At 42.5% G+C, this 11,822-nt stretch overlaps 1 protein-coding gene across 1 annotated transcript in view; it reads left to right on the top strand.

The window, feature by feature from the left end:
• The first annotated feature begins 9,365 nt into the window (after positions 1-9,365).
• Positions 9,366-11,822, top strand: part of DISP1 (dispatched RND transporter family member 1) — an 85,858-nt gene continuing 83,401 nt past the window's right edge. Inside the window, exon 1 of the mRNA XM_053938847.1 lies at positions 9,366-10,288. Coding sequence (XP_053794822.1) covers positions 10,092-10,288 — 197 coding nt within the window. The 5' untranslated portion in view covers positions 9,366-10,091. The remainder of the gene's footprint in view (positions 10,289-11,822) is intronic.

Raw genomic sequence — 11,822 nt, 5'->3', positions numbered from 1 at the left:
TCATGTGTTATTTCATTATTTAAATTTTTACACACAGTAGCAAGAAAGAGACTCTGTCTTGAATGTTACTTTCTGCAGTTTAATCCAACTTTATTATTATAGGGAATCCTTAATCCTTGCTTAAAGGAGGACTTAAATAAGGAAGATCCATGAATTGGGTGCTTATGGAAGTAGTAGCTACAATGAAGCATGTCAAGTCCTGGGGCAGGAAGAGAGAAGATGGGCTTCCCAAATTCCTGTTTAAAAAAAGAAAGTAATTAGGCATAATTTTTACACCTGTACAAAACCTCAGTACGTGCCGAGGTCTGTGACACTGTGGGATATTCTATATACTGTGTGAAGGGGGTTATTTGGGAATAACTTCTCTGATACTCTGGATGAAGCCTCACTAGCACAGCAGGCTCAGTCTTCCCTATCTGAACCAGCATGCATCTGCTGCTGTCTCCAGGAGTCTCATCTGTCTCTCAGAGCCATGTAGTGGTCTTTAATAATTTTGTTTCATGCCTCCAATCTTCCTGTCTGGCTTTCCCAAAAAAGGACTTGTTTGCAATGTCCATGTAAAGGGCCCTGGATGTAAGGCTGCCCTTGCTTTGTTGAGTTGCTCTCAAATCTGAAGGTCAGGAACCTTGTCCTTGTGACACCTGGACCCTCTTGTCTGCTGGCTGTGCTTCCCCAGTTTCTGTCAGCACAGTTTAGTCAACACCTTCTCCCCAAACATCGTCAAAACCTGCATAACAGCACCAACAGAGCCCTCTCGAATGGATAAAAAATCCCCACAGGACCCTGCTGGAGTGATGGCCACCAAGGGGCAGCAGAGCTCGTGTTTTCCTGCAGCTCTTCCACTCAGCTGCCCAGCACAGACGGTGCGCACCCAAGAACAGCACCGCAGCTTTAAAATGGGAGGAGGTGTCACAAATTACACCTTCTATTGTAAAATGCAGGCGAACCCACTGGGAAGAAATGATGATGTCCAACTCCAGTTCAGAAGGCTGAATGATCTCTTTATTATAACTATGCTAAAATACATTAATATACTATATAAAGGAAGATATTCAAACTACAAACCTACTTTAATACTTAATGGTGGTGTCTGAAGGGATTATCACCAGGATTTAAAACCCTTGATGATTTGTAAAATTAGCTATTTTCTTTTGTTCAAATAATATAAACCCTATCAATACAATTTAGACTACACTGCATAGTATCAGCCCATCAGCTATTTCCAAAGGGTACATTTTACAATACCCACAAAGGAGCTTTTGCATGCCCAGGTGCAGCCTTTGTGGAGGAAAACAGCAGAAACCATGGCTATCACACAAGTAGACAGCAATCAGTGTGTGGTATGTTAGGTATGGTATGAAGTTTGTGCAAACTTCACAGTTAGACCAGTGTGGCAGAAAGCACTTGCAGAAAAATCAGAACAGGATGATTCTAATCAAGGGTGGACCAAGAAAGATCAAGTAGTTCTTGACAGGTTTGTTAAATTTGAGTCATGTATCATTAGGTTTAGTCAGCCTGATGAAGGACTTTCTTGCTCTTGTATTTCAAACTGCAGAAACTTTTAAGTATTAATGAACTGACCAGAAAAAGAATCCACATAAAGCTTAAAACAGATTATGTGAATTCCTGTGAAAAGTACTGTAATATATGGTAGATCCTTAGGAATATAAGAGGAAATTAATGAACAGAGAAAGGGGAAAATGTTGAACTCAAAGCCACACATTTTCTTTTGGCAACACATCTTTAAAAACCTCCATGCTGTAACTATTAATGGAAAAGCCTTTCTATTGGCAAGGCAGATAAAAAAATTTCCCTGCATCTTCCACAATATCTTCTTTCTCCTGCTGAAAGAAAAAATCTTGGTAGGAAAACACTTTCTGGAGAGAGTTTCAGGTAAATATGACAGAGTTACTGAGTGATATGTCTGAAATGAGCCACCAAGGACTGTCACTGGGTTTCACCTTTTCCCCTCCATCAGCTCAGAGAACATCCTGACCCAGTGCACATGGGCAGCACAGCCTGTGGAGGTAACCAAGGGCATCCACCCACTGCAGGAATTCCAAGAAAGAAATAATTGTGTGCCCCCTATGCTTGTTCAGTTGTGGGGCGTTCTGATTTACAATTTATACAGACTTGGCTCTTTCTACCCAACAGATGCACTTTGCCTGTTTTTAATATCATCTGGGGATAACCACAACAGAAATAATAATTAAGTGAAAGGGGGTTTAGGTGCTTTAAGAAACAAAGAGAAATTGCATTTGTGGCCATGTGATAGCCATGGTTTCTGCTGTTTTCCTCCACAAAGGCTGCACCTGGGCATGCAAAAGCTCCTTTGTGGGTATTGTAAAATGTACCCTTTGGAAAAAGCTGATGGGCTGGTACTATGCAGTGTAGTCTGAATTGTATTGATAGGGTTTATATTATTTGAACAAAAGAAAATAGCTAATTTTACAAATCATCAAGGGTTTTAAATCCCGTTGATAATCCCTTCAGACACCACCATTATTGATATTCCATAGCTACAGCAGTAACCTTCAGACTGCTCCTCACTGCCACACAGAGTTGGGATCTATGTGCAGGCAGGTTTCAAGGAAAAATAGTACATTATATTGAAACCTGCACTGGGGCTGGAGTTTTAAATGGAGCTATAGGAGGAAACCTTCCCTAGGATTTCATGTGTCCAGCTTTTCTTTTGGATAAGGTAAATAATACATAGTTAGAGTGCAGGAACAACTGATTTTGCAAATTGTTCATAAATAAATACTAATAAAATGTAGTAAATTTAACAGACTCTCAAATGCCAATGAAAAGTTTTGAACCCAGTGCTGGGTATGCACAGAACTGCTGAGGGACCTGGCCTGGAAAAGCTCCCCCTGCAAAAAGCAGCCACAGCCATGACTGATTTTAGTGAAAATGAGTTGGTATAAATAAAGCAGATCTTTTTCTTTTCTCTTCCCTCACAATTTTATCTTAGTCATTTACAGTTATTCCAGAACTCAGACCTAGAAGAGCATGAAAAATTTACCACTGAATGAAAAAAAAAAGTTTAAATGGAACATTTGATTCTTCCTGGCCTGATTACAGGAATACAAATAAGAAATTATTCCGTGGAAATCAATTTGGCTGTAGGAAAGTAATCTCAGTATAGCCATGAAAATCTATCACCTTGTGATATACAAGATTGCCATAAATAAATGTTTGTCTATTCCCCTCACTTCCACTTTCCATGAACAACACTGGAATGTGAAGTTAAACTCGGTGTGTTCTAACATTGCATTGCAAATTAGGCCTTCCTAGGGCTCCTGGACACTCTGCTGTCACAGGCAGCTGTCCAAGTCTGTGTTGGGAGAGGGACACAAAGCCACAAGGTTCCCCAGCAGGATGGTGCCCAGGAAGAGGCAGGGGTGCCATCCCTCAGCAACAGCCATGGCAAAAAACTGGGCATGGTGTGGAGAGAAAGCTAAAGAGGACAACCACTGCAGAGAAGAGCACTTGAGGGTCCTTACATACTACAAAGCCATTCTCTCCAGGGGAAAAACAACCAACCCAGCAGCTTTTATGATCTTATATCAGGCAACCTCTTTCACATGAAATAGAAAATAGTTGAATCTTTATGTGCATCCTTGCAATAGGCAATATCCCAAATTCAGCCTGATCCAAGAGTTAGGTGAGGGTTTTTTGATGCGTCACTAACTTCATGACAATGTACAGGATTAACTTTGTCTAACCATAAAGACCCTTTGGGAATGTAGGTGACAAAAAACTCTTCTCAAAACCTTTTTCACCTCTAAACCTTTTTCCTGTCACCAGTTCTCTGAAAGTCCCTAAAGTGTGTGGTTCTGTTGCAACTCTCCTGGTTCTATTAGTGGTGTTTGCTGTTGGGATAATGTAAGGTAACTCCAATTATCCTTTACTTATTCCTGACAGTAAGAAAACAATCTGCCCTGCTTTGTTATGCTGCTAGACTGGTTACTGATGGCTGCAACAATGGTGCTGTACAGGGCATTCAGCTGATCCAAGGTAGGTCCCAGGACCTCTTGAGGAAACACGTGGTGGATGATCAGCTGGGTGAAATTTTGTAACTAAGGAAGCATGGAATGTGTGGTGGAGTTTTTCTAGCAATAAAATTCTACAGAAAAGATTGGATTTTTTTTTTTTTTAATGTGAAGGTAACAGATTACAGACTTTATAATTTTAAATTCAGTTTTCATTTCCTATCAATGAAGGAGTCTCAAAAGTTGTTGAAACTTGAAACTGTCTGACTCTGTATTTGAAGTTCTAGTTAGCCAGTTTAACTTTAGAGAAGAATCACACATGGGCTCTTGCAATTTCAGTGCAACACAACTTCCTTGAAAGCCTGAAGTGTAAGCTTGTGCCAGTTTGTGCTTTAAAGTGAAAGTCTGCTTTGGAAAAGCAGTATCTAAAACTGGTAGTGTAGTTTTCCAAGTTCTAGGTGTGATATAAATGAATTTTAGAACCTCAGCTCTGGCAGCATATTCTGAGATCTTTCCCTTGAGCTTGATTCTTCTCCATCAAATTCTACTCTTATTTCTCTTTATCAAGATCTAAATTTGAACCTTTGATACATAAACCTATTTAACAGCAGGCTTGCTTAGTGGAGGGAGTAACTTCAGAGGAAAAGGGTAGCATAGGAGTTGGGACTCTTGAAATATGAGCCAGAGGTGACTGTAGCTCACCCTCTCTGCTCTAATACAACCTCTTGCAGCTCTTTGCTGCTAAAGCAAAACTGGTTCATTTCTAAAACGTAACAGCACATTTGCGGATGCTGTTTCCATGCTGTTGCTTTTCAAGATTTATTTTAACAGTGTTTTGTGGCTTCTGATACTGCAAACGTCTTGTCACTATTCACCACGTAAGCTACAGCCATAAATCAGCCTTATGTGATGAAGTCTCAGTGCAAGGTAAGTGGAAGCACTGGGGCAATTATAATTTTTAAAGTGTTCCTAACAGAAGACAACTACATTAGTTGCCTTTTATCTAGTAAATGTTTTGCTGGTTTATCTTCAGGAACATGGAGAGAGTGGAGAAATGACATGGACTTTTTTGAGTGACAAAAGATATCTTGGGGTACAGAGTGTTGAAAATCAATAAAGAATACAATGGGTTTCTCACAACGTGCTTTTGCAAATATTAATGAAGATTCAGAATGTGACCCAAAAAGTGTCTCAACAACTAAACACTAAACAGCAACAATCAGTTGCTGTTCCAATATATCTCTGATTAAAGTAATTTAATAGGCTAGGAGTGAATTCTTACCCACTTGTGGCACAACACATCCCCTCCCTTTGCCCAGCCAGCAAGATTTAATGTGCAGTAGAGAAAAAACCATGGTCATGGAAGAGAAAGGGAGTTTTGTGATGAAGAACATGACCTGGGTGGCATCTAGTGCTTGATTTAAGCTAAAGGGATCACTGGAGCTTGTCATCTGATTCCCATTAACTGAAGCTCTTATTTTCTGATGCATGGGTCTTGGAGCTGTCATTAGCTGATGACTTCTGAACATAGAAAACTTCTTGCTTGGGCAATTACAAAGGAATCCAATATCCTGATGTCCCTAAACCAGCCTACAGAATCCTCTTTCGGGCTGGGCAAATGCAGATTTTTTTTTCTCACTCATCAAGGTAACCAAGTAGAAACAAAAAGAACCTTGGCTAACTGGAAACATGTAAAATTTACCTATATTCAGCAAAGCAAGTAGTTGAATATTAAAAACAGTGATTTTCTTAATTCTTGCACTCTGGGTTCCGCATTGTTGTTGCAGATTAAAGTGTTGGTAAGTATTCATAAAGAAGGTTGGTTTTCTTTATAGACCAACTAATTTAATAAAATAAGAATACTTTTATCCTAGTTGATATGCTGCTGCAGTAATCTTCTATGAAATACTTAATATTGTCCTAAGCTACTCTTGGTTAGGCATTTTTGTTTGCTGGTATGCCTGAAGAAAGGGAGGGGAACCACTGGATTGTGTAAAGTACTATGCAAGACAAGTTTTCTGGACATGTTTTGAAGGGATATTTAAATTATGCTTTTGCCTGACATTTTCATGGTAGTTGAGAAAAAGCATGCCCAAAATTTGGGTTTACATGGCCCTGTGTGGTTTCTGGTTAGCTAAACAGAAGAAACTTAATTTTCCAGCCGCTGGGCTGTCAGTTGAAAATGCAAATCAGTGTTACCACTGTTGCCTCCCCTACCTTTTTCCTTTTTTTTTTTTTTTTTTTAATGTCAGTTTGAGTGTAATGGTGTAATGGTTTGCAGCATGGGGATATTTAGAAGGGTAACATATCCTCCCAAAAGCTGTTTTCTCTCTCAGCTAGGGAAAGCCAAGACAGAAATACAATCACTGAAAGCAGACATTTCATTCATCCACATGCAAATTGCCCCCATAAGCCATGCTTGAGTCTCACAGGAAAGATTGGAAGTGATACAACCTCCGAAGCAAAACTAGGAACTCAGTCTTTTTCTGCATAACATGTGCTGTGAGTGATTGAAAGTTGTGAATTTTTCATTTCTGTCTCTCACCAAACAGCTGCTGAGTGTCTCATTTCCTTCGCATTTCTGCTTTTTCCTAATTTCAGAATTGGAGAGTTGAATTTGTCACTTTTCAGCTCCTGCTGTATAAACCCGTGGTCAGACGCAGTAAGTGCCCCAGCTAAGACAGCACACTCCACAGGCCTGTCTGCACTGCTGGATGAAACACCAAAACTGAAATGATTTCCATTACACAGAATTGTTGTTTTATGATAATTCTATTGCATATTAAGTCCCAGGATTTGAGAAACTTACTCTGTGATCAAAGCAGTGGAATTATTCCCATTAGTTACTCTCTGTGTTTTCTTTGTTTTGTTTTTATTTTATTTTTTAAATTTGACTTCTCTTGAGAATCGTATGCCCACTGGAGAGAGAACTTTTACAGCTATGCTGTTCCTTGTTCATGTTCTGAATTACATCTTTCAGTGAGGGCTCTGATTTTTTTGTTTGAGCTAAGGCTGCTAGCACTGTCTAGGGGAAACTGCTGTCCTGACTGTACATGATAAACCTTGGGAAGGAACAGCTATTTCCCTCATTAGTTTTGATGTTTCACTGCAAGGTAGAAAATGCCCACACTGCCCCTTTGCTCGCAGAGCTGTGCTTGTCTTTCCTGATTTCATAAGGAAGCAAAGCATAACAGAAGAGGTCTGTGGTCAGCAATTTCTGTCTGGGTCATATTCACAGGAGGCTCCACCCCAGTTCCACTCCATCCAAGCTTTTGGCAGACTTGGGCAGTCTTCTGCAGCTTAAGGATTGACAGATTGTCTCTGGCTACTGCTGAAAGACAGATATTTTCTAGTTGTTGACAAAAAAGAAAGAAAAAGCAACTCTGAGCCCCAGATTATGTCCTTGTTAACCATTTAAAATGCTTTTTCTGGAGAACACCCAGTGCTCTTTCATCAAACCTGCTACGAGGGGATCTACCGTAGCATTCCAAAAAGCCTGCACTAAATGCTTTGACAAAAAACACACACTCTCTGAAATGAAATCTTATTTACTGTGGTGTTATTAAAGTGCTAAACAAACAGACAAACTCAGAAGGGCTGCTAGGATGTGGGCGGGTGAATAAATAAGCTTTGATGCTAATGTCAGTCAATGCTAATTTCTATCCTTTGAAGAAAGTGTGATAAACACAGCTGTCAGAATTGTGATCTGACATTGCTCTAATTAAATTAGATTTTTACTAGAATGAAAGCAGCTGAGCACCTTGTTTTGTTTCCTCTCTAGCTGGACGAATTCAGAGAATAGTGAGTTTCCAGTTCTTTCATGGCCAGGTAGGAAAGATAAGATTTGTTACATATAAACAAGGATCTGAATACACACAAGACTATTGTATAGAATTCCAAATTTATATTCCTTTTGTTGTATTTGCTACCCACAGTTGGCATCTTAATTTAGAATCTGAGATCTTCAAGGGGGAATTATCTGTACTGGCCATTAATGCTTTCTTTGCAGTAATATGGGGAGGTGACATAACTGCCTCATGTGCATCTCTCAAGTTTATGTGTTACAGTAAAAGACAGCCAAGGGTGTTTCAAGGTTAAGAACTATTTCATTGCTGATGAGAATAATAACTAGCCATCACTGTAAAGAAAGGCATGAAGGGATAAAAGGTAACAACCTGAAGTCAGATGATCTCTGGATAACCCTTCATTTTTTGTCTTTTCCTCAAGAATCGCCTTGCTCCTTTCTGTAGATGTAGAAAGACCTGTTACTCCAAGCCTTGGAGATTTACTTTGTAAATGAAATTGTGATTTGGCTCAGATGTGGGGGGGCTACTCCTTTTCAGTAGAGCCAAAAATGAAGTGAGGTGATAAATTATTTCAGTACTTTTTTTTTATGAGACCACTATTTCCCAAAGCAATCTAATTAATTACAGAGAACAGCATAGCCCAAAGTAAATAACTGATATATATACATATGTTTGATTTGTGAGTGCTATTGATTTTAATTTAATTAATGTAAAATAGATCTGTGTCAGAATTTAGTGCCATAAAATAAAAATATGAGTTTATATATCGCTAGATTTATATAGAGAAATGTTGTATTAATACACCTTCTACCGGTGCCATCTATCAATTTCCAAAATGCATTAATTATAGCAAATCGATCTGATGAGGAGAATTTCAATTACACCATCTCTTCCATGAGTGGGCACTAGATGGCACTGAAAGATAGGAGCTGGGGTGTGGAAATTTCTTGATGTTAGTGTACTTCAGTGGAGGATCACTGCGTAAATTATAGCCAGTAATCTATTCTGTGGGAGGGGGGGGGGGAAAAAGAAAGAAAAGAGTCCCAGGAATTACAGAAGCTTTATTGCATGACTCAGTTGTTTCTTGAGTCTATGGAAGAAATTGGTACAATTAGAGGCGAAGTGGCAGAACATGATATTAAGTGACCAGGGCTGACAGCAAAGTCTTTTGCAGATGGGAGAAATGGAACTTTCCCTCTCTCACTTGGTCATGATGCTTCACAGAAAAATCTCCTCCAGAATTCATATACTCCCTTGCTGTCACCACAGCACTCCTTGAGTGCAGTTCTAGTTCCAAACTTGACAGTGTTAGAAACATCAACTTTCACAACATTTCACGCTCTGGCTCTGCCCCATCTGACCAAAGGCAAACCCTTGGGCTGATGGAGGAGACACAGCAATGGCGTTCAGGAGAAGGCCTGGGTCAGAACTGGAGATTGCAACGAGCTCTCAATAAAAACCACCCCAAATGAACCCCAGGGGGAGAATTAGCAGGGAAGGAGGGGATTGGAGTCTGACTCAGGCTGCAGGACTGGCTCTCAAACCATCAGCAGCCTGACCCGGGTGTTTCACATGCCTCACAAGGGTTTTTAGAGAGCCAATTACCCTCACGACGGGATGAAAGTGAAATAGCTCATCATGTGCAAGGGATCACTGCAGATTATCCCGTGTGTTACTATGGTTTTAAACATTACAAAGACGTACTTTTATTCCAACTGCACAAGGAAGCGCTCAAAGGTTAGGAAACTTCGTGTCTGTGTTGTTTTGGCCCATTCTGTGCATGAAATAAGAAAGACACCGTTTGGAACAGAAAAGTACGCAACCATGTAATTAAAAACTGAAGCCTATGCACAAATTGGCATAACTATGTCTGGAGCAAGTTTTCCTAGTAATTCAGCACTGGGTTTATCCGTATAGATAATGTTGTTTCCTCTGTGCAATTTCATGTGCAATGTTGGCATGTTTTTAGAGATGAAGGGTAGTCCGTCACATGGACTCTGAACTGTGTCACTGCCGAGGATGAAACTGACTGGGGGCCACTGTGGCCTTCGTGGTGTAATCTCCGTAGACTAAAGGGGAATCCTGTCAAGTCCAGACACGATTTTCCCACAGGTTCGCTCCATTTTGAAAGTGTGTCTATGAGACTGTGGTTCTTTGGGGAGGTTTGGACACGCTCCGTTCATGGCAGCCACTGCCCCAGGAGCCGGGCGGGCTGCGAAAGGCGGGGCGAGCCCTCACGCCACGCCCAAGATGGCGGCCGACGGGAGCCGGGCCGGGCGCCACGCTCAAGATGGCGGCGCTGGCCCTCCTTCCCCCGCCCCGCCGGCGGCGACTTCCGGAGGGAGCGGGAGAGGGCGTCCGTCCCATGGTAACTGCGCCACGGTGGGGACGCCGCGGCCGCCTTTCGCTTCCTGCCGCCGCCCGGCCCGCGACGACGGGCAGCCGCCGCCTCCGGGGCTCCGCCGCCGGCAGCCGCCAGGTCGCGAGGTGAGAGGAGCCCGCCGGGGCGGGCGGGCCCCGCGGGGCGGTCTCTCCGCGCCGCCGAGGTACCAGGTCGGGCCGGCGGCGCCGGGAAGGAGGAGGAGGAGGAGGAGGAGGCGGCAGCGGCGGCGGCCGCCCCGCGCTCGCGTAGCGGGGGAGGAACCCCCGGTCCAGGGGCAGCGCCCTGGGGAGCCGCGCCCGCGGGACAGCGGCGGCCCCGCCGCGGGGAGAGCCCTGCTGGGGACGGCGGTGCCCTTGTGTCGGCTGAGCCGTACCTTGAAATATCTTGTAAAATGAATTAATTCTTCACTTCTGAATCTTTTGTGTTTATTTTACTGGAACCTGGGGCCTTTTCTTTTCCTCTTTATTTAAAGGTGTTCAAGCATCTAACTTTTTCCGTTCGTTACGGACTGAGATGTGATCAGCCTTTCGTGTGCTCCTGCCCTTTGTTCAGACACACGGTGCTTGTAATTGCCTATTTTATTTGTTAGGAGCAAAGACTCATTGAGAGCAGGTCTACAGGCAGCGGTTTCGAAAGGGAGCTCATATGGCACCCTTTGTCTTGGGAAATAAGGATACGGTAATTCCCGACTTCTGGCCGCACAACCGATGTTGTGATAAGGTTGCTCATTGCTTCCAGTAGCGGTGGAAAACGCTGGAGGTGTGCTGGCGAGACCATTAGGGCAGAGGTCTGTCCAGAGGGGTGTGGAAGCCTCTTCAGTTTATGGATTCAGTGCAAGCAACCAGTTCCCATGTTTTCTGTGCAGTTGGCACCTGCAGCCAGTGCAGGAGCTCTCGCCGTACCCTGCTTTGGGAATGGCTTGGTTCCTGCATCAGGGACAGCTCACCTGCTGGTTCTTCACATCCTCATCCTAGTAAAGACTGAGAGTATACTAGAAGTTTAATGAAAAACTTTTCTGTGAGTAAGGCAGTAAGACACTCCATTTCTTTTTCTCAGCCTCTGGAGAAGATGGAAAAATAGATTTTTGCAGAATGGTTGATGGTTCACATTGTATGGATATGAGAACCAGCTCTTCAGGAGAGAGATGAAGAGCTGTAGTTACTCAAAGTGTGTCTGTAGCATGTGTGTGATTTAAATGAACAAAAACTCTCTGATCAGACTTGCAAGTAGCTTGCTATAGAATATCTGGCTTGGATAAACCCATGAGGTAGTAACATACACTTGGGACAAGGCATCTGGGTTGTCAGTGGGTTTATAAAAATGCTCAGCTTTATGAGTGTTGATTGGTGGAACTACAGGCAAAACTATGTACCAGGAGGCAGATGGCATGAATTGAGACTGGAAGGAATAAGGGATTTCTTAACTGGATAAAGGAATAAGAGCCTGAAACAAGCAGCCTGCAGGGATGGGTGTGGAAGAGCTCTAGTGTCAAACAGCCAAGGTGGGGCCAGAGAAAAGTGTATTAGAAAAATATAAATACTTCAAACGTTGGCATGGCACTAAGGCTGCCAGAGTTCAAGAAGTGTTTGGACAATGCTCTGAGGCACACAGTGTGATTCTTGCGGCTGTCCCATGCAG

This window comes from Vidua chalybeata, chromosome 3, assembly GCF_026979565.1.
Source record: "Vidua chalybeata isolate OUT-0048 chromosome 3, bVidCha1 merged haplotype, whole genome shotgun sequence".
Taxonomy (NCBI): Eukaryota; Metazoa; Chordata; class Aves; order Passeriformes; family Viduidae; genus Vidua; species Vidua chalybeata.
Note: the sequence above shows the minus strand (reverse complement) of the source record. Positions and strands in the feature narration are given on the sequence as shown.